The sequence below is a fragment of the Heloderma suspectum genome, chromosome 11 (assembly GCF_057233095.1).
Source record: "Heloderma suspectum isolate Gila_16-S chromosome 11, 16-S_ref, whole genome shotgun sequence".
Classification (NCBI taxonomy): Eukaryota; Metazoa; Chordata; class Lepidosauria; order Squamata; family Helodermatidae; genus Heloderma; species Heloderma suspectum.
The window spans coordinates 16263849-16284510 of NC_139468.1; the positions used below are offsets into that span (position 1 = coordinate 16263849).

Here is a 20662-nt window from a genome sequence, read left to right on the forward strand (position 1 = left end):
CAAGGACAGGGGGTCTTTCACACAGGCAGCTTGGGAAAGAAGGAGAGTGATTGAGATATAAAATGTGGTCCATCTTAAGTATTGACCCAAAGAGAAGAACTCTCAAGACCCAAAGCTGTGGTCTTCATGAAATTGAGGTTACACCAGAGGTTTGGGAGGGTCAGAGAGTGACTGTGGCACACACAGATAATACACGCATCCCAGGAGAAAGGAGAGCCGCATGGATTGATGTGCCTCCCTCCTGAGCTACACGGAAGAGGGAGGCTTAGCGCCTGCTGCACTCACTCACACACAGAGCCTTTGTGGGCGCATGGGAGCGTCTTCTTTTTTAAAGAGAATTTTAATAAGCTAAAACCATTTGCTCACTCGCACGCTTTTGTTTTTGCCGGGGGGGGGCGGGTGTTGCTCGTTTCCACTGTTAAAAATTTTGTCACTGTAAAGGCGGGAGTGCAAATCCAGCCACCCCAGCTGTTCGCGGGAATTGGTCCTAGTCCACCCCCTCGGAGTGTCTCTGTATACTCTACATCCAGGGGGAGGGGAGAGCTGCTGCCACCCCTCCAGAGGTGCTGTGGGGGCCCTGGCTGGCCAGAAGTGATGCTGGTCGCCCCTTTGCCCCCTCCCCCCATGAGTCTCAGTCTTCAACCAGCCAGGGTGATCATTGCTTCATCTGTAAACCTCCGACGCCTGGCTCCCGTCTGCCCAGGTGGGGGCAGGGGCGGCGCTGGCACGTGCTGAAGGAAGGGGGGGGTCCTCCACCCCCTCAGTTTGTATAGACCTGAGTGCCAATCACACGCATGATCTCCTTCTGGATTTTGGGGTCCTGAGTATTGATGTTGGCATCTCCGACTTGGCCATCTTCATACCTGCAGGGAAAAGAGAAGCCGTGTCAGAGAGAGGGATGCAGGGATTACCTTAAATTCATTCCGTCGGTATTTCGTGGATTGCCAGGCACCTTTCATTCCGTCGTCAGCTCATCTACAGATTCAGATTTTGTTTGCTTCCAGATTTGCGCAAATGCACATTTGCGCAAAATTCACATGTGCGAAAATGCACACATTCTCCCAAAATATGCATTTTCATGCTTTAGCCTATGGGGGAAATGTTAATTTTTCCTGGTTTTTCTAATCTTGTGTATTTTTCTATGACGAACTTTGTGCAAAAATTGGGAAAGTTAGAAAACCAGTCTGCAAGTCCACAGAATTGGCCCAACAGTGGGAAAGCCCAGTGGGAATCCGCTGCAGAATCTGCGGGTTGGATTCATGACAATCCGAACTCATTTGTTTCTGTTGCAGATTTCTCCAACATCCCTAGTCAAATGGCCTCCTTTCTGCATTCCTTTCAAGAAAGGCACCACTCAGGCCTACCCCACTGGGACAGGGATTGACACCAGGGCCAGCATCAAGGGTAGGCATGGGTGGGCAACTGCCAAGGCCCCACACTGCAACAGGGTCCACTGACAAGACTCCCCTGGACCTGCTCCTCCTCTTTACCGTTGCAACCTGCTCACTCGCCAGCCTCTTGCTCTGTCCCAGAAAACGGTGGTGGTGAGAAGGAGGAGCAGTAGATACCAATGCCTGCTTGCTCACTGGCTCTCCATTTGGCAAACAAGCAGGTGATTCATGAGGAAGCGAATAAGGACCAAGAGCAGCTGGTGACAATGGCAAAGAAGGTAGATGCAATGAGAGAGGGAGCCCATTGAGGGAGCCCAAGGGCCCTCATTAAACTGGAGCTGCACTAGTTGGCACTGCACCACTCCGCAGACAGGAGAGCTTTCCCTCCCCCAGTCCATACCCAAGACATGTGGTTACTCACACAAAGAAAAAGCGGGTGCAGACATGGTCCGACACAGGGCAAACCCAGATGTTGCCGTGCTTCTGGAGATCCTTTGACGTGATCACTGCAAGTGAGGAAAGGGTCAGCAACGTTGCAATCAGGACATCACACACACATGCCAGTATCATCCACAAAGCAGGATGGCCAAATGTTTTGGAGCCAGGACCCCAGGATGTGATCCCAGACTTATCCAAGAGATGGATGCCTGCCCTTTAGAAGATGGGAATCTTCCAAAGAACACATCTCACTGAAGAGTTTCACACAGTGCAACTCAGAGTCGGGGATTTTGACCATGATCACCCAGAATGCTTTGCTATCTCAAAGGTTCTCTCTTTCATTGACTGGGCCCTGGCATGGCTATGCCCTCATGACTTTTTGGCAAAGCACAAGGAGCAGTGCCAGCCAAAGATGTTAACTATTTGTTTGAAAGACTGTAGAACTCAGAATCCACAGCCACTCTCAGAACCCTACAGAGCTAGATCCTTGCTTGGACAGTGGCGGGACAGAGGGAAACCTTGCTTCGCAGCAGTACATGTTAAAAGGATCTAGGTGTCTTTGTGGATCACAAGCTGAATATCAGCCAGCAGTGTGATTGTTGTTGTTGTTCAGTCATGTCCGACTCTTCGTGACCCCATGGACCATAGCACGCCAGGCCTTCCTGTCCTGCACTCTCTCCCGCAGCGTGCTCAAGTCCATATTCATTGCATCAGTGATGATATCTAGCCATCTCATCCTCTGCCGTCCCCTTCTCCTTTTGCCTTCAGTCTTTCCCAGCATCAGGGTCTTTTCCAGAGAGTTTTCTCTTCGCATTAGGTGGCCAAAATATTTGAGCTTCAGCTTCAGTATCTGTCCTTCTAATGAGCAGTCAGGGCTGATTTCCTTTAGGATGGACTGATTTGACCTCCTTGCAGTCCAGGGGACTCCTAAGAGTCTTCTCCAGCACCACAGCTCGAAAGCATCAATTCTTCGGCGCTCAGCCTTCCTTATAGCCCAGCTGTCACAGCCATACGTTAATACTGGGAAAACCATAGCTTTGATTATGCGGACCTTTGTCGGCAAGGTGATGTCTCTGCTTCTTACTATGCTGTCTAGGTTTGCCATAGCTTCCCTCCCAAGGAGCAAGCATCTTTTAATTTCATGGCTACAGTCACTGTCTGCGGTGACCTTGGAGCCCAAGAAAATAACATCTGTCACTGCTTCCATTTCTTCCCCTTCCGTATGCCAGGAAGTGATGGGGCCAGATGCCATGATCTTAGTTTTTTTAATGTTGAGTTTCAAACCAGCTTTTGCACTCTCCTCTTTCACCCTCAACAAGAGGCTCTTGAGATCCTCTTCGCTTTCTGCCATTAGGGTGGTATCGTCTGCGTATCTGAGGTTGTTGATAATTCTCCCAGCAATCTTAATTCCGACCTGGGATTCATCCAACCCGGCATTTTTCATGATGTACTCTGCATATAAGTTAAATAAGCAGGGCGACAATATGCAGCCTTGTACTCCTTTCCCAATTTTGAACCACTCGGTTGTTCCATGTCTGGTTCTTACTGTTGCTTCTTGACCCTTGTACAGGTTTCTCAGGAGACAGGTAAGGTGGTCTGGTACTCCCATCTCTTTCAGAATTTGCCACAGTTTGTTGTGATCCACACAATCAAAGGCTTTAGCGTAGTCAATGAAGCAGAAATAGCCGTTTTTCTGGAATTCTCTTGCTTTCTCCATGATCCAGCGAACGTTGGTGATTTGATCTCTAGTTCCTCTGCCTCTTTGAAACCCAGCTTATACTTCCGGTAGTTCTCGGTTCACATACTGCTGAAGCCTAGCTTGTAGGATTTTGAGCATCACCTTGCTGGCATGTGAAATGAGCGCAATTGTACGGTAGTTTGAACACTCTTTGGCGTTGCCCTTCTTTGGAACTGGAATGTAAACTGACCTTTTCCAGTCTTGTGGCCACTGTTGCGTGTTCCAAATTCATTGGCACATTGAGTGCAGCACTTTAACAGCATCATCTTTTAGGATTTTAAATAGCTCAGCTGGAATACTGTCATCTCCGCTAGCTTTGTTGTTACTAATGCTTCCTAAGGCCCACTTGACTTCACTCTCGAGGATGTCCGGCTCAAGTTCAGTGACTGCACTATCATGGCTATCAGGGACATTCTGATCTTTCCTGTATAGTTCTTCTGTGTATTCTTGCCACCTCTTCTTAATCTCATCTGCTTCTATTAGATCCCTGCCTTCTTTGTCCTTTATCATGCCCATCTTTGCACAAAACGTTCCCTTGAGATCTCCAATTTTCTTGAAGAGATCTCTAGTCTTTCCCATTCTGTTGTTTTCCTCGATTTCTTTGCATTGTTCATTTAAGAGGGCCTTCTTGTCTCTCCTTGCTATTCTCTGTAACTCTGCATTCAGTTGGATATATCTTCCCCTTTCTCCCTTGCTTTTCGCTTCCCTTCTTTCCTCAGCTATTTGTAAAGCCTCATCAGACAGCCACTTGGCTTTCTTGCATTTCTTTTTCTTTGGGATGGATTGAGTTGCTGCCTCCTGAACAATGTTACGGACCTCCATCCATAGTTCCTCAGGCACTCTGTCTATCAGGTCTAATCCCTGAAATCTATTCCTCACCTCCACTGTATATTCATAAGGGATATGATTGAAGTCATACCTGAATGGTTTAGTGGTTTTCCCTACGTTCTTCAATTTCAGCCGAAATTTTGCAACAAGAAGCTCATGATCTGAGCCACAGTCAGCTCCAGGTCTTGTTTTGACTGACTGTATAGAGCTTCTCCATCTTTGGCTGCAAAGGACATAATCAATCTGATTTCGATATTGACCATCTGGTGATGTCCATGTGTAGAGTCGCCTCTTGTGCTGTTGGAAAAGAGTGTTTGCTATGATCAGCGTGTTCTCTTGGCAAAACTCTATTAGCCTTTGTCCTGCTTCATTTTGTACACCAAGGCCATGCTTGCCTGTTATCCCGGTTATTTCTTGACTTCCTACTTTACCATTCCAATCCCCTATGATGAAGAGGACATCTTTTTTTGGTGTTAGTTCTAAAAGGTTCATAGAACCAATCAACCTCAGCCTCTTCGGCATCAGTGGTTGGGGCATAGACTTGAATTACTGTGATGTTGAATGGTTTGCCTTGGATTCGTACTGAGATCATTCTATCGTTTTTGAGATTGTACCCCAGTACTTCTTTTCCCACCCTCTTGTTGACTATGAGGGCTACTCCATTTCTTCTAAGGGATTCTTGCCCACAGTAGTAGATATGATGGTCACCTGTATTAAATTCGCCCATGCTTGTCCATTTTAGTTCGCTGATTCCCAAGATGTCGATGTTCAATCTTGCCATCTCATGTTTGACCACCTCCAGCTTACCTTGATTCATTGATCTGACATTCCAGGTTCCTAAACAATATTGTTCTTTACAGCATCGGATTTTCTTTTCACCACCAGACACATCCACAGCTGAGTGTCCTTTCGGCTTTGGCCCAGCCGCTTCACTCTTTCTGGCACTACTTGGAAATTCCCTCTGCTCTTCCCCAGTAGTATATTGTATACTTTCCGACCTAAGGGGCTCATCTTCCGGCGTCATCTCTTTTAGCCTTGAGATACGTTCCATGGGGTTTTCTTGGCAAGAATACTGGAGTGGGTTGCCATTTCCTTCTCCAGTGGACCACATATGTGATAGGGAAGCTTAAAAAGCAAATACTATCTTAGGCTTCATTAACAGAAGCATAGTGTCCACAACATGGGAAGTAATCCTTTCACCCTATTTTGCTTTATCCAGGCTGTATTAGGGTACTGCATCAAGTTTCTGGACATCATATTTTAAGGAGGACATTGACAAATTGGAGCTTGAACAGGGAAGAGCGACCAGGATAGTGAGGGGTCTGGGAACCAAGTCATATGAGGAATGGTCAAAAGAGCTGGGAACGTTTATCCTGGAGAAGAAGATTAAGGGGAGACATGATAGTGCTCTTCAAATATCGGACAGGCTGTCATGCAAAAGATGGAGCAGAGTTGGTCTCTATTCCTCCATAGGGCAATATACTCCAATATGTGGAAGTTGCAGGGAAGCAGATTTTGACGAAGTATTAGGCAAAACTTCCTAACAGCAAGAGCTGTTACGAGTTCTACTTTGCTGGAGGTATTTAAGCAGAGGCTAGATGGGCATCTGTCAGGGATGCTGTAGCTGCAACCTGCACTGCAGAGCCTGCACTGAGCAAGGGGGGTTGGACTAGATGATCTCTGAGGCCCCTTCCAACACTATGATTCGACAGACAACATAGGGCATGTCCAGATGCCTATAATTCCAGAGTGAGGGCTGCTTCTCAGCTTACAGTGGCCAGAATCCAGACTTACATATGAACATAGAAGGCTGCCTCCTACCGTCAGGCCCTTGATCTACCTGGGCAGCCCTCACCCTGGAGAGCCTTTTAACCAGAGATGCCAGGGCTTGAATCTTATACATGCTGACATGTGGCCTGTCACAGAGCTATGGCCCTCACAAGGGAGCTTCAGTTGCTCTGGTCCCAATGGAGGGCAGGCTTCAGTGCTTGATGGATGCGGATGATGCAGCCCACACAAGTTTCCCACCAAAGCGAGTGCTAGAACATGCCAGAATGCAACCTAGGAAGCTGTTTTATACTGAGTCATTGGTCCATCTAGTCCAGTATTGTCAAAACTGACTGGCAGCAGCGCTGCAGGCTTTCAGGCAGGGGTTTTCCCAGCCTTACCAGGAGACGCCAGGGACTAAACCTGGGACCTCCTGCATGCCAAGCATGTGCTTTACCACTGAGCCACGGCCCCTCCATGCAGGGTCGCCCCAATGAAACCAATTGTCAGTGGGTTCAGGACAGACCAGAGGAAGTGTTTCTTCATGCAGTGCATAAATTTAGCCTATTGAATTCACTGCCATAAAATATGAAAGTGGCTACTACATTGGGAGGGCTCCAAGGAAGGATTAAACAAACTCACAGAAGGTGGCTCATAATTAGCCATATTTGCTATATGAAATCTACTACTGAGTATCAGCTGTTGGGGGAAATGGGAAGGCAGCTACTTCCATTTTATCCTGGTTATGATACCCCTAGGGGCATTAAGCTAGCTGTTGTTGGAGATAGACTGCTGGCCTAACTGGGCCTTTGGTTTCATCAGGCAAGGACAACATTATGTTTCAATGACTTCCCCTGGAATACATTCTGTAAACTGGCATTTGCATGGGCGTGGTAGCCAAAATCTGGACCCAGATGGAGTCTAACTGAACAGACCTGGCAAGAAAGGGGGGCTCTGAGGGGGGGAAGAGACACACTGACCTACATGCCCCCCCCCATCACTCACCTTCACAAAGTGCGATGCAGTTCAGGTTGCGACTCTGTAAGAACCTGGACTGGATGGATCGAGTCTGAAAGGAAACCAAAGAACTGGAGTTACGTCCTCTTTCTTTGGGTTAGAGCCGGGCTGAGGTACCTGCGCCCCTCCAGATGTGGTCAGACTCCAACTCCCATTGGCCCCAGCCAGCACAGCCAGTGGTCAGGGAAAATGGGCATTGTAGACCAACAGCATCCGAAGGGCCCCAAGTTCCCCACCCATGGGTTAGAGCATCATTGGATGAATCCATGACAATCAGCTCCATGAGGAACTTATGGGACTGGCCAATCCCAACAAATGTATCTGGACAACAGAGAGAAGAGCTGAGCTCAGAAACCCTTGGCCGATGTCCTCCATGGGCCGCCATACCCTTCTCTCATGACTGCTAGCAGCAGCAGGAGTGGATTGACGTAATTACCCCAAAGCTGCCACAGCCAATCAGTTAATTGCAGGAAACCAGTGTCCCACAGGAGACATCGACCATGTTCCTGCCTCCTTGGATTTCTGATTGTGCACCATACCTAGGAAGCTGCCTGATACCCTTGGTCCATCTAGCCCAGTATTGTTGACACTGACTGGCAGCAGCTCTCCAGGGTTTCTAATGTGGGTCTTTCCCAGCCCAACCTGGAGATGCTGGGAACTGAACCAGGGACCTTCTGAACGTAAAGCAGATGCTCTGCCACTGAGCTACAGCCCTTCTCTTCACCCTGTGAATAAATGTTGTAGATTATCTGCTCCCCGCATGGTCATATGGCTAAGTCGCTACTTCACATACGCAGGTTGCCTGCATTTATCCAGCGTGACACCAAGTGAATTTGGCCCTGGGGAAACAAACTGCTCTTTAAGAGAGACAGTGTGGTGTAGTGGGGACAACCCGGCTTCAAATCCCCACTTGACCATGATGCCCATGTGGTGATGCTGAGCCAGTCACTATCTCTCCGCCTAACCTACCTCACAGGATTGCTGCGAGGATCAAAGGGAGTGGAGGGAAAGAACCATGTATGCCACTGTGAACTTTCTGGAGGAAAGGCAGATGAAAAAGGAAATAAATGTGAAGTAAATGCCTCCTCCAAAATTGCGGCAGGCAGGGGTGAGGGAATTATACAATGAAGAGGATTGGAAAGTGGGGAGGGGGGGAAAGAAACTAATAAATATTGGGTAATATTGGGTAATTCATATTCTGTATTTAAAGAGAGGAATGATCTTCCCCTGCAGTGGCAGGAAGTTCAAATTCCTGCTTATAAGCATAAGGCAAATTCTGCATGTCAATGCAATTGGAAACATTTGTTGTTGTTCAGTCGTTAAGTCGTGTCTGACTCTTTGTGACCCCATGGATCATAGCACACCAGGCCTTCCTGTCCTCCGCTCTCTCCCGGAGTGTGCTCAGGTTCATCTTCATTGCATCGGTGATGCTATCTAGCCATCTCATCCTCTGCCGTCCCCTTCTCCTTTTGCCTTCAATCTTTCCCAGCATCAGGGTCTTTTCCAGGGAGTTTTCTCTTCGCATTAGGTGGCCAAAATATTTGAGCTTCAGCTTCAGTATCTGTCCTTCCAATGAGCACTCAGGGTTGATTGCCTTTAGGATCGACTGATTTGACCTCCTTGCAGTCCAGGGGACTCCTAAGAGTCTTCTCCAGCACCACAGTTCGAAAGCATCGATTCTAAGGCGTTCAGCCTTCCTCATAGTCCAGCTCTCACAGCCATACGTTACTACTGGGAAAACCATAGCTTTGATTATGCAGACCTTTGTCAGCAAGGTGATGTCTCTGCTTCTTACTATGCTGTCTAGGTTTGCCATAGCTTTCCTCCCAAGGAGCAGGCATCTTTTAATTTCATGGCTACAGTCACCGTCTGCGGTGATCATGGAGCCCAAGAAAATAAAATCTGTTACTGCTTCCATTTCTTCCCCTTCTATATGCCAGGAAGTGATGGGGCCAGATGCCATGATCTTCGTTTTTTTAATGTTGAGTTTCAAACCAGCTTTTGCACTCTCCACTTTCACCCTTAACAAGCAGCTCTTGAGATCCTCTTCGCTTTCTGACATTAGGGTGGTATCATCTGCGTATCTGAGGTTGTTGATAATTCTCCCGGCAATCTTAATTCTGACCTGTGATTCATCCAACCCAGTGTTTCTCATGATGTACTCTGCATATAAGTTAAACAAGCAGGGCGACAGTATGCAGGCTTGTCAAAACTGGTTCCCAGTTTTGAACCAATCGGTTGTTCCATGTCTGGTTCTTACTGTTGCTTCTTGACCCTCGTACAGGTTTCTCAGGAGACAGGTAAAGTGGTCTGGTGCTCCCATCTCTTTCAGAATTTGCCACAGTTTGTTGTGATCCACACAATCAAAGGCTTTAGCGTAGTCAATGAAGCAGAAATAGCCGTTTTTCTGGAATTCTCTTGCTTTCTCCATGATCCAGCGAACGTTGGCGATTTGATCTCTAATTCCTCTGCCTCTTCGAAACCTAGCTTGTACTTCCGGTAGTTCTCGGTTCACATACTGCTGAAGCCTAGCTTGTAGGATTTTGAGCATAACCTTGCTGGCATGTGAAATGAGCGCAATTGTACATTGGGATAAGTTATTGACTAGGATGAATCTACCCAATTGGTGCACTGTTAACTAGAAACATCTCAGGATATATGTTTTTGGGGGGTCAGGAGGGCCATTTGGCCTGGGCCTCAAGCTCAAAGTGTGGCTCACATTTATAAACTTCTTAATTTTTCAGCATTTGAGAAGTTTTGCAACTTGTTTTATGCACATCCCGATAGGACCACAATGTGACACTCTCTCAACTTAGAGCTGCAAATTTAAGCAAATAACAGATGGGATTTGGTAAAAGGCATGATTTTTTGTGAATGATTTTGTCATATTAGTTAAGAGTTAAAAATGTTCATAAATATTAATCAAAATATATCGGCTTGGATGGCACAAGAGCTAATTACATAAACAAAACCACTGGTGGGCTGTCGGTTAGTGCAGCAGGGGCTGAGACACTCCTGTGTCCCTGCAACAAAGTCCCAGCTCCCTGCCTGACCTCCAACTGATGCGGTTTTCCCACCTTTTTTTCTGATTACTGCGGCACTCCTGAGTCCACTGACCACTTTAATGCAGAACTCCCTCTTTTATTTTGGAGCAGAGTTGTGCACAAGTGCAAAAGGAGCAGAGCTCTGTGCATGCTCCGGTCTCTGCTCCAAAGGCATCTAGCATCCAGGCAGTCCTTCAGAGAGGGCCTCCCAGCCTGGCTGCCATATTTGGGCATACCAGGTCCTTCCCAGCCAATCAGGGGGACCAAGGATTGAGTGGGGAAATGAGCATCAAAGAGACCGCCTCCAGTCAATCCGAGTGTGCAATTCACAGCTGAAACAGTTTGCCATGCCTACACAGAGGAAGTGATCAGCTGGCTGGCTAAATTGTATTGCTCTCCCTCTTTCCTCCACCACGCAAGCAGGAGTCACTCAGCAGAATCCTTTTTTCTACAGCTAAAGCAAGAGAGAGTAGCTTTTTTGCTTTTTTTCTACTTTGCAATTTGCAGTTGCAGAAGCAACAGTGAGAGTAAGTGTCTGAGACTGTATATGTGGCTGGTGGGTGGATGACTTCAATTAAGTATAAATTCTGTATGGGTGTGTGAGAGGCCTACCAGCTCACTGAATCTACACACCAGAGGAATGAGGAAGGTGGGTTTGACTATTTTAATCTCCTTTGCGAATTGTTTGTTTGTTTTGGATATCTCTCTCTTTCTCTCCCTCCCTCCCTCTCTCTTTAACTGTGTCTGCCAGTCTTCGCAAGTGTGCAGATGCAAAAGTCCACCACTATGAAATTTGCGTAATTTTTCCTTCAGCTTTACTGCCCCGCCATGAAATTTGTGTATATTTACCAATCCCCTTCACTGCTCTGCCTTGAAATTTCGATGTATTTACCTTGACATTTGCAAATATTTACCACTCCCTTTCACTGCTCTGTAACCCACATGCATATCTGACAGCTAACGATGGAGATCAGTGGAGGGAAGCAACAAGTATATGGGCAGCAGCAATCAGTCGGCACCTGCAGGAGAAGGAACTTTTGGGGCAGGAGTAGGTGAAGCAGTCTTTTTAAAAGATGGTATTCGCTAGCAAGGGAAGCGCAGAAGGGGATGACGAAATTGACAAGGACATTGACAGGAGGGGGATATTGGTATGCTGGGCTAAATAGCGGACAGGTGGTCTTGCATAAAACTCCCCCAAAAAACAAAAAATGCAAACACGTTCCCACATTCGTAAGGGCTCAGAAAATTAATTCCATTTGGCGATCTGATGCGGGACACGGGAGAGTTTCCCTCATGAGCTGGCAAGCCCAGCGAACCAATTGCAGGAAGGGTGCTGATGTAGGGACTGAGGAAAGTAGGAGTTCTGCCGCAAAGGCACCTGGATTACTTGCTGGGAACCAGTGGGAGAACTGAGGGAAACTGAGTGGGGGAACAAGCCATGGCAAGCCGCAGAGTCATCTGTCACCTGTCGAGTTAGCAAGCAACCAACCAACCCAGGGTGGCTTATTCTGAGGGTGCCTTTGCATGACAAGTGAACGTGCCCACTAAGCACTCTTTCTGAAGCAGCTCATGTTTTTAGGTTCATCATGGCTCTTTCCCTGGAGTAAGTGGGCAACAACCAAGCAAGGGAATAGGCAACCTGCCCCCCCTCAGATATTTTGGGCTACAACTCCCCTCAGCATGGCCAATGATCAGGGATGATGGGGGTTGTAGTCTAACTCATCTGGAGGGTGCCACATTGCTTACCCCTGGTTTTCAACCATGAAAGATGAACAATCCGGTGCGATACTTGTGAAATTCAGGGGTTGAAGCCTCAGGTTATGCAATGACGTTGAGAGATTTGCAGGACTGCAAATAGCCCCCACACAGACAGAGTTACCTGGGGAATGGTGTTCATTCGGTTATATCTCTGCACCAGCTCATCCTTTGAAGGCATCCGGTGCTGCCCTTTCCCCATCCCTGCATTGAAAATAAAGAGAGTCAGAACAGCAATGACAGCATGCCGGCTGTCAGGAGCACCCTAGCTGCCTCTTACAGTCCCCTCCAATAGCCAACTCAAGACACAGATGCAAAGGATTCTTTCCAAGGCTTTATTCCATTTACAACTTAATGACTCTTTCAGATGCTAATCACCAGCGATTAAGCAAGGAACTGCATTGGGGTAGTTAGCAGAGTAACCTAAGCTCCAGGTAAGGCAGTTGGTCCCTGTTTGAAGGAGGAGGGTGGGAAGACTCTGAACTTAAGGGCTAGGGAGAGATCCTCCCTCTTACCCTTGGGTCCTCGGGACACGACCGTTGTTGTAGCACCAAGCGAGCAGAGCGCCTCCTCTTGGCGCCCTCCATCTGGCGCCGCTCCCTGCATCTGCGCCGAGCGTCCAGCAAGGCCCCCTCCCCCACTCTCTCGCTGCCAGGGTCACTCTCTCTCAGGTATGCAGGCAGGAGGAATCTCTCCCTGCCGCTGTGCCTGTGAGAGATGAGCGAGCTCCTCTCCCACGGGTCATTGCTCTTCCTCAGAATCAGAACTGCTCTGGGGTTCTATGGGCTCAGTTTCCACCCTGACACCGGGCCTTGGTTGGTTCCCTGGCCTGTGAGCAAGGGATGGTTCTACCCATCTGTGGCACAACAGTTTGTGGAGGGTGGGGCAAAGAGAAAACATGATCAATGAGCTCCCAGCAAGAAGCGATGTGTGAAAACAGATGTTTGGGGCAGGACAAAACAGCCGATCAGAGCCAGCGTCAAGGGTAGGAATGGTTGGGCACCTGCTGAGAGCCCACACCCCAGCAGGGTCCCATTGACAAGAGCCCCCTGGAGCTGCTCTTCACCTTCACCTTTGCGACCTGCTTGTTCACCTGCCTCTCGCTCTGGCCCAGACAACAGTGGTGGTGAGGAGGAGGAGCAGGAGATGCCGCTGCCTCCGTGCTCCCTGGCGCTCTGCCTGCCAAGCAAGCAAGTGGTAGCAATGATGAGAAAGAGGAGGAGGTGCAAGAGTGGCTGGTGACGATGGCAACAAGAAAGGAAACACATTGAGGAAGAGGACCCTTTGAGGGTGCCTTGCCCAAAGGCCCTCCAAAACCTGCAGGTGGCACTGCTAGACATAATCTCTCTCTGTGAAGGCTTGGAGGCGATGTGCAACTATGAGCATACACACAAGTTAGGCCCACGGCATGGTCCGAAGACACGCGATGCAGCCACCATGCTGAAGGTGTGTGCCATGCAGTGTCTGGGTGTGGTCTGTGTCTAGATGGGAGAGCACCTGGGGACGCTACCTATGCCACCTTGAGCTCCATCATAGGAGAAAGGAGGAAAATAAAATGTCAAAAATAAATAAAACTGAATAAACAGGCCTTGAGCCTTTTGACACAAACTCTTCCCATCTCTACAGCACACCATTGTATGTTTATGGTAGCTGCACTCCAGTTGGTGAAGGAGGAGAAGTAGTAGTAGTAGTAGCATTGGTGCCTGAGTTTGCTTTTTTCCTCTTCCCTCCCCATCCCTTTTCCCTTTTGTGTCATGTCTATTAGATTCTAAATCTGCAGACAGAGACTGCCTTCTTTTATTGATTGTACGAAAGCTGCTCTGGGAGTCTTTTCAGCTCAAGAGCAGAGTAAAAATAATAACAACAACAACAATGACAACAACAATGACAACAACAGTGACAACAGCAGTTACAACGAATTTTCATTGCCCAGAAGCAAAAACCTCCAGCAAAACTTCAGTGGACTCGCTCAAGAGGCAGCCCAAAATGGACCCTTGACATCTTTCTACCGAACTCCAGCCTCCTCAAATGGGGTATGATCAGTAGAACCTGAAGCTGTCTCATCCTGTTGAGCCTGACCATTAATCTGTCTAGCTCAGTCCTGCCTACTCTGATCGGCAGCAGCTTCCCAAGTTTCTTCCCCCCGCACTCCTATCTAACATCCTTTTTTTAATTGGCGAGCCTGGTGATTGAACCTGGGACCTTCGAAATGCAAAGCACAGGATCTACCACTAAGCTGCCACCCCAGCTCAGATGAAAAGCTCATCAGCATGTCTATTCAGCAGACACGCTCATTTTCAATGAGGCAACGGGAACTGGAGACTGGGGGAGAAGAAAGAAAGCACACTCTGGCTTCGGTCATTAGCCAGGGAACCAAGGGCCATTGGGAGACTGCAGCCCCTGCTTCCCAGGAATAACATCAGGCCAAGGGGGTGACCAACCTGGCTCATCCATCAGCCAGAGAAGGAGTAGTTGCAGGTGGGTTGCTTCCCCCTCCCTGCCAGAAAGAACAGTCAGCTCCAACTGCCTGCAACCCTGAAATGCAGAAGTAAGGGGAAAGGATGCCAAGGTGCTGAACCCTGTCCCCAAAATAGGTCCAGCACCTTGGATAGATCCTTTAGTGTTCTGGCTGGTTCTGACTGAAACCTAGAGTGGATTAACAGCCCCACCACAATCTGAGCCACCAGCCTCTATTGCAAGCAAGGGAAGATCAGCCTGGCTGAAGTGCATTTATAGCTCACCTCCTCGTTCTGGCCTTGAAAAACTGATCTCCCTCGTCTTCCTTTTCCCTCCACTCCTCTTCCCTTGTGTGTCTTGTCTTTTTAATGTGTAAGCCTTAATCTTTTTTTATGCGAGCCGCTTTGGGAGACAATAATTGTCTGAAAAGCGGGATTAAAATACAGCAGATAAATAAATAAACAGGGAATGCAGCCAAAGGATGGAGTCATGGTGGTCTGCCTTCCATCAGAGATGGCAAAAATGGCAGCAGTGTGTGCGCGCGTGCGCTGCTTTAGTCTTACAGCTTTCCATCTCATGTGCAGACACCAGCAATAAACTTGCGTCATCTCTGAGATGATGGACAGCAGAAAACTCTGCATTTCCATGGCCAGACATCAGCAAATCTCCCCTTCTCCCCATGCAGTGGATGGAAATAATTCATGGGGATGGGCAGAACATGGGATGTGCTTGTATCCTGTCAAATGCTGTGAAGAATGCACATGGCTGGCCTGTGCCCCCCCCCCCCACCGAATTTGGATGCAAAGAAGGGAAAGCGAGGCAGATCACCATCACAGTTTTAACCAGCCTGGCTCCGGGCAGTGGCTGGACCTAGCTGAATCCAGACGGTCTGCAGTGCTCTGTGGGTCCACAACAGGGTTCAAAGTAGACAACAGTGGTGTAGTGGGAGCTAGGGCTCACAGGGATGCAGTGCCCGCACTTTTTTATTAGCAGGGCGCTGACATCAGCTGCCACTCCCCCCAGATTTCCTGCTTCCCTCTGAGCTTAGGTGCGGGGGAGATAATATATTGTTCCCTGTTCTAATGCAAAGTATTTTGGGACGGCTTGGTCTGGACTGGGCAAGTAAGAGCCTTTAGCTTTGCCAAAGGTCAGCTGCCTGCATTTTTGGCCTCTCCACAAGGGCGTGGCTATGGGGACTCTCACGATGAGCGTCTACCCTTCCACATTTACCATGACACCACTGGTAAAGACGGATGCCTATAGAAACGGACCTTTCCCTACACCGAAGGTGCGAAATGCCCCAGGAGCACATGGATGCGACACACACAGGGGGAGCGGCTCTTGAATTCAAGGCAAGCATGTCAGCAGGACAAATGGGTGCACTGGCAGATGAAGGGACAAGGACAGAGAGCCGCTTACCTGAATATCCAAACGAAATACTGGAGATGGGGCTCAAATAGATGCCTTTGCCATAGGCTGCTCCATGCAGCTTGCAGAAAAACACCAATGTGAGCCAAAAAAAAAGAAGAAGAACAATCCCCGCCAAAGCACAGGCCAGGGAAGACACAGACCAGCATGGTGGGGGCATCGACAACCCTTGTAGTCTATCATCTGTTCTAACAGTCTGTACTGAATCTTTGGCTTTCCTTTGGCTTGTCTCTCTGGCTAAGACAGGCCGATTCACCTGCCACCAAGATCCACTGAGACCCACCACCTAGACGGATGTGCATAACACCATAACTGTGGGATAAGACTGGGATTTCCTGAAGCAGGAGGCATGCACTGCTAGGATCAAAACGGGGGCGGTGGGATAATGGCTCCTTACATCCCCAGACTCCAGCTTCGGTGGGGAGCCATTGAGGTCATCTGCTCAGAGGAGCTGAAGCAGCAGTCATGGGAGCAGAAACTTGTGCACTGGAGAGAGAACGCCGAAAGAAACATCTGCCCTCTCCCCTCTTTGATGTCGTCACCTTATAGGGGAGGAGAGCTAGGAGCCACATGCTGTCTTTGATACTGGGTGTTTTTAATTTAGCCTTTTAATTCATATAGTATTAATGTTTTTAGCGCTCTTGCTTTTTAAAATTCTTTTGAGGTTTCATTGTTTTAAATGGCTGTACACCACCTTTGATGGCTTTTTAACACATAAGGTGATACATAAGTGTTAATAATAAATATTTCTAGATCTGTTATTACCAGAGCAATATCTTCTCCCTAGAAATGTCTGATGTAGCAGTTCAAGTGTCGGACTAGCAGCGCAGAGATCCAGGTCCAAATCCTCCCTCAGCCATGAAGCTCACTGGTGTGACTTTGGGCCAGCTGCTATCTTCCAGCCTAACCCACCTTGCAGGGTTGTTGTGAGGACAAAATGGGAGGGGGAAGAGAACCATGTATGCCACCTTGAGGAAAGGCGGGATAAACATAAATAAATGAAATCTGGGTTTTAGTAGCCTGAATCGCTTTGAGAGCCACCATGACGGCTGAAAAGTCGTACATACAAATACTATAAAATAAATGCAGAGTTCTGGGATGCGGAGTGGCTCTCCAAAGAGACCCCACTGGGGATGTAATGTGGTTGAGCCATCCTGGGTCACACTGACCCAAAACAAGGAATACCGGCCCTCCAGGGTCACCACATGGGCGCATGCCTGTGTTGTTTACAGCAAGACACCAATGGATCGGGGTAAATGCAGCTGGATGGAAACGGGCTGCAGTCCAATGCGGCCAAGCTGAGTGCGCAAACTCTTCTGAGTGGACCAGGGTATGTGAGTCCTGACTGAGCAGCAGATGTGAGGGAGAAGCCCAGAAAATCCTCCATTGCACAGGACTGATGTGACAAGGGGAGTGGCAGGGGTCTGCATGGGGCCCCTTACCTGCAATTTGGTGTACGATGCATTGACCAGCCCGTTCCGCAGAATGGAGTGCCAGTTCTCAATGTGAGAGCCACTGCAAGGGGAGAGAAAGGTTCAGCTTGCCTGCACTTCTCCCTACCATCGACACGCATGTAAGCATGTGCACACATGCACACACGTACTGTACACACACACCCCAAGCCTGGGAAATGTGAGTAGAGTAGGCTTCCCACTGTAGATATTTGCCCTGCAACTCATAGGGGGCGATGGGGATGGAGACAGTGCACTCACGCTCGCTCTTCCTCCCTCAGCTCTGATTGCGCGGTATATTAGAATGCCTGAGCAGGGCTATAAAACCAGGCTGCTGTAATCAGCCTTGCTATCCCTCATGTTATCTCTCCATGTCCACACTTCATTTCCTAAGACACCACCCACTTGCACACCCCCATCACTTCCACAGTCAGATTCCTGCTTCCCTCTTCTTCCTTTCCCTTCTTCCCCCACCCCTGCTTTGTTTTTATTCTAGCATAGACTACACAACAGCCGTATAGTGATCATCCTTCAAAGCAGAACACATCCTTGTCCCACGTATATTCCCATCATCTGCAAGTTTACCCAAATACCAGTTGATCAGCTACATTTGACAAAACACATACTTTGGATGCAGACCTGCGTTCTTGTCCAATTGAGTTTCATTTCTCATTGGACTCCCACCTTCTTCGTTCTCAATATTTCCTCATAAAACACACTTCCACCTCCTGGAATGGGGATTTTAATTTCCTCTTCCTAAATGCTGAGTTTGCTCAACGCCACCCATAACCAAACCAAATCTGATGCCAAGTTCGAATGCCAAAACAAAAACAAAATAAACCCAAATCAGTGGGATAAATTCACAAAGTGACTTGGTGACCAGGTGCAGAGGTGAAATGGGCAGCGGTCTTGGGACATGGTCCGAGGGCACCCGATGCAGCAACCTTATTGAAGCTAAGCAGGCCTGGTCTGGTCAGTGACTGGATGGGAGATCATGTGGGAACCCCAGGTCCACCACCTTGAGTTCCATGATGAAAGATCGAGATAGTTCATGTAATCCTAGCTCCTAATTGTTATGTAGCCAGAATTGTACCATCCATGAACAGGAGGGAAGTATCAGCAAATGAACAGGAGGGAGGCATCAGCAGGCTTGGAAGAAGCCCACGGCTTACAGAAGTACGAAAACATCTTGGGGTGGGGAGCGAACTAAAAGGAGAAACCACCAGAATCGCCCAGGGAGGACTCAGCATGCTCAATGGCCACAGAAAGCTGCATGTGGAGGGGGGGACATGGAAAACCAGGGGGGAGGGAGAATAAAATTAAGGGGACTACTTACACATTGCCAAAAAAAAAAGAGGAAATAGATAACAGAGGAGGACAAAGATCTGCATAAAGTTTGCATATGCTAACTGGTATATGTAGATGTAAATTTAAAAACAACAGCTGTCATTTTAATAGAAATACTATACATCTCACCACCGTGGGGAAGGCTGTGACCCCGGGACCAACTGCGTACCTGTTCAGTCTGCTGTCCAGGTGCTCACTGCGGATGGGCCACTCCAAGGCCCCTGCTGCTCTCCCTTCTTAGGGTTCTTTACCTTTAAATTGGACTTGGACTGGGCAGCCCTGCAAATAGAGGACTGTCCTCTGACAGCCCTTCAAATAGAGGACTGTCCTCTGTCATGTAGGACATGTGGCCACCCTAAACGGAAAGGCGTATTTCAGAAGAGGGCATGGCTGGCTGGCTGGCTGGCTGGAGCTTTGAACAGGATCACTCCACACCACAACAACTGGTTGGAGGTCACACTTGCGAAGATATTCCCTGTGAAATGGTTCTTTTAAAGCCTCCTGTAGTGACTGATGCAAAGCAGGGCGAAAGCTAGAAAGTACCATTGGAAGGATGGACGCTCTTTTAGCCAGAAGGAAAAGTCAAAAAGACGAAGTGGGGACATCCAGACTTACTGGAAGGCGAAGGTGCTGCCGTACAGCTTCTTGGCCGTTCGGAAGCGTGCCTCCTTGGCGGGAGGGCTGCTCAGCAGGAGGAACTGGTGTGAGGTGTGCATAAATTTCAGCTGCTACCAAGGGAAACAGACCCACATGAAAAGGAAAGGGAAGGGGGGGAGGAACAAGAGGGGAATAAAGGCAGAGAGAGAGAGAGAGAGAGAGAAAGAGGGCCATCATGCAAGGAAGTTGGTCACAGGAAACTTCTGTTTGCCTTTTTCCTGATGATGCTCTTTTCGAAAACAGTCCCATTATTTAGAAAGCTATTCTCATACACTTGTGGTCCACTCATTACGTGGTTCGCACATAATGCTAACCCATGATTTATTTAACCCATGGTTTCTTGCCCTAGCCAGGGTTTGTCTGGCAGACCATGAAACAAACTGTGGTTTGTTTTCTCAATCAGTGGGTTGTTTGTTTCTCTCCTCCTTCACCTGCTCCCTCTCTGTATCCCAAATGCCTTTGCAGTGCTGTAGTACTGGCATGTAGAGTAGCTGGGTTGTTTTTACTGCTCTTGCCTGCCGCCTCTGTAGCCTGTTGAAACAACCCATGAACAAGCCACAATTCTGGGTTCACACATAATGACAACCCATGATTTAAAAAATCCAGAGTTCACAACCCAGCAACAAACCACGGGTTCTCTTTTTGGGTACTTCATGGTTAACAATCCATGGTTTGCTAGTTCGGCCGCATTTACCCACCACAACAACCCCAAATTCAACAATCCATGTCATGGGTTAGTGTTATGCGAGAACCAGGCCAGTGTGAAACAAAGGTTGCATGTATTTGGCATAACAAAAGAAGAGCCCATCTGCTGGATCACACCAAAAGCCCCTCCAGTCCAGCAACCTGCATCCCACTGGATAGCCAGAAGTTTCCAGGATGCTTCCCACAAGTAGGAACAGGAGGGCATGAGCCTCTCCCTGCAGTTCTTCCCCAGCAACTAGTATTCAGAGCAAAGGTATACTGTCTCCAAATGTGGAAGTACCATTTAACAATCATGGCAAATGCCCACCGGTAAAGATTTCCTCCCTGGATGCGTCTGATCCCCTTCGAAAGCCATCTAGGCCAATAACCATCACTACACCACATGGCAGTGAATTCCATGCATTGGTTTTGTATTGAAACCTGAGGTCTTCCATATGTGTTGAACTGCAACTCCCAGCATTCCCAGCCAGCATGGGTGGGAATACTGAGGGTTACAGCCTTACACCTCTGGAGGGGCCCAGGTTGGGGAAGGCTGATGAATTGTGTCAAGTACTTTCTTTTGCCTGCCCATGAAACATTTTCCACCATCAGCTATAACACAAATATCTCCTTGGAAAGTTGTTCTGGCGAGTCTGTTAT

At 48.3% G+C, this 20662-nt stretch overlaps 1 protein-coding gene across 3 annotated transcripts in view; it reads right to left on the bottom strand.

The window, feature by feature from the left end:
- Nucleotides 1–302: 302 nt before the first annotated feature.
- The window catches only part of PARP6 (poly(ADP-ribose) polymerase family member 6), a 55935-nt gene continuing 35575 nt past the window's right edge, over nucleotides 303–20662 (bottom strand). Inside the window, exons 17-23 of one of the 3 annotated variants that reach the window (XM_084816951.1) lie at nucleotides 19277–19389; nucleotides 17306–17378; nucleotides 15855–15924; nucleotides 12103–12182; nucleotides 7168–7231; nucleotides 1813–1897; nucleotides 303–863 (exon numbers count right to left, since the gene is read on the bottom strand). In XM_084816951.1, the coding sequence (XP_084673077.1) occupies nucleotides 761–863; nucleotides 1813–1897; nucleotides 7168–7231; nucleotides 12103–12182; nucleotides 15855–15924; nucleotides 17306–17378; nucleotides 19277–19389 (588 nt within the window). In that variant the 3' untranslated portion in view covers nucleotides 303–760. The remainder of the gene's footprint in view (nucleotides 864–1812; nucleotides 1898–7167; nucleotides 7232–12102; nucleotides 12183–15854; nucleotides 15925–17305; nucleotides 17379–19276; nucleotides 19390–20662) is intronic. The other 2 variants (XR_014785333.1, XR_014785332.1) reach the window with 2 other exon arrangements.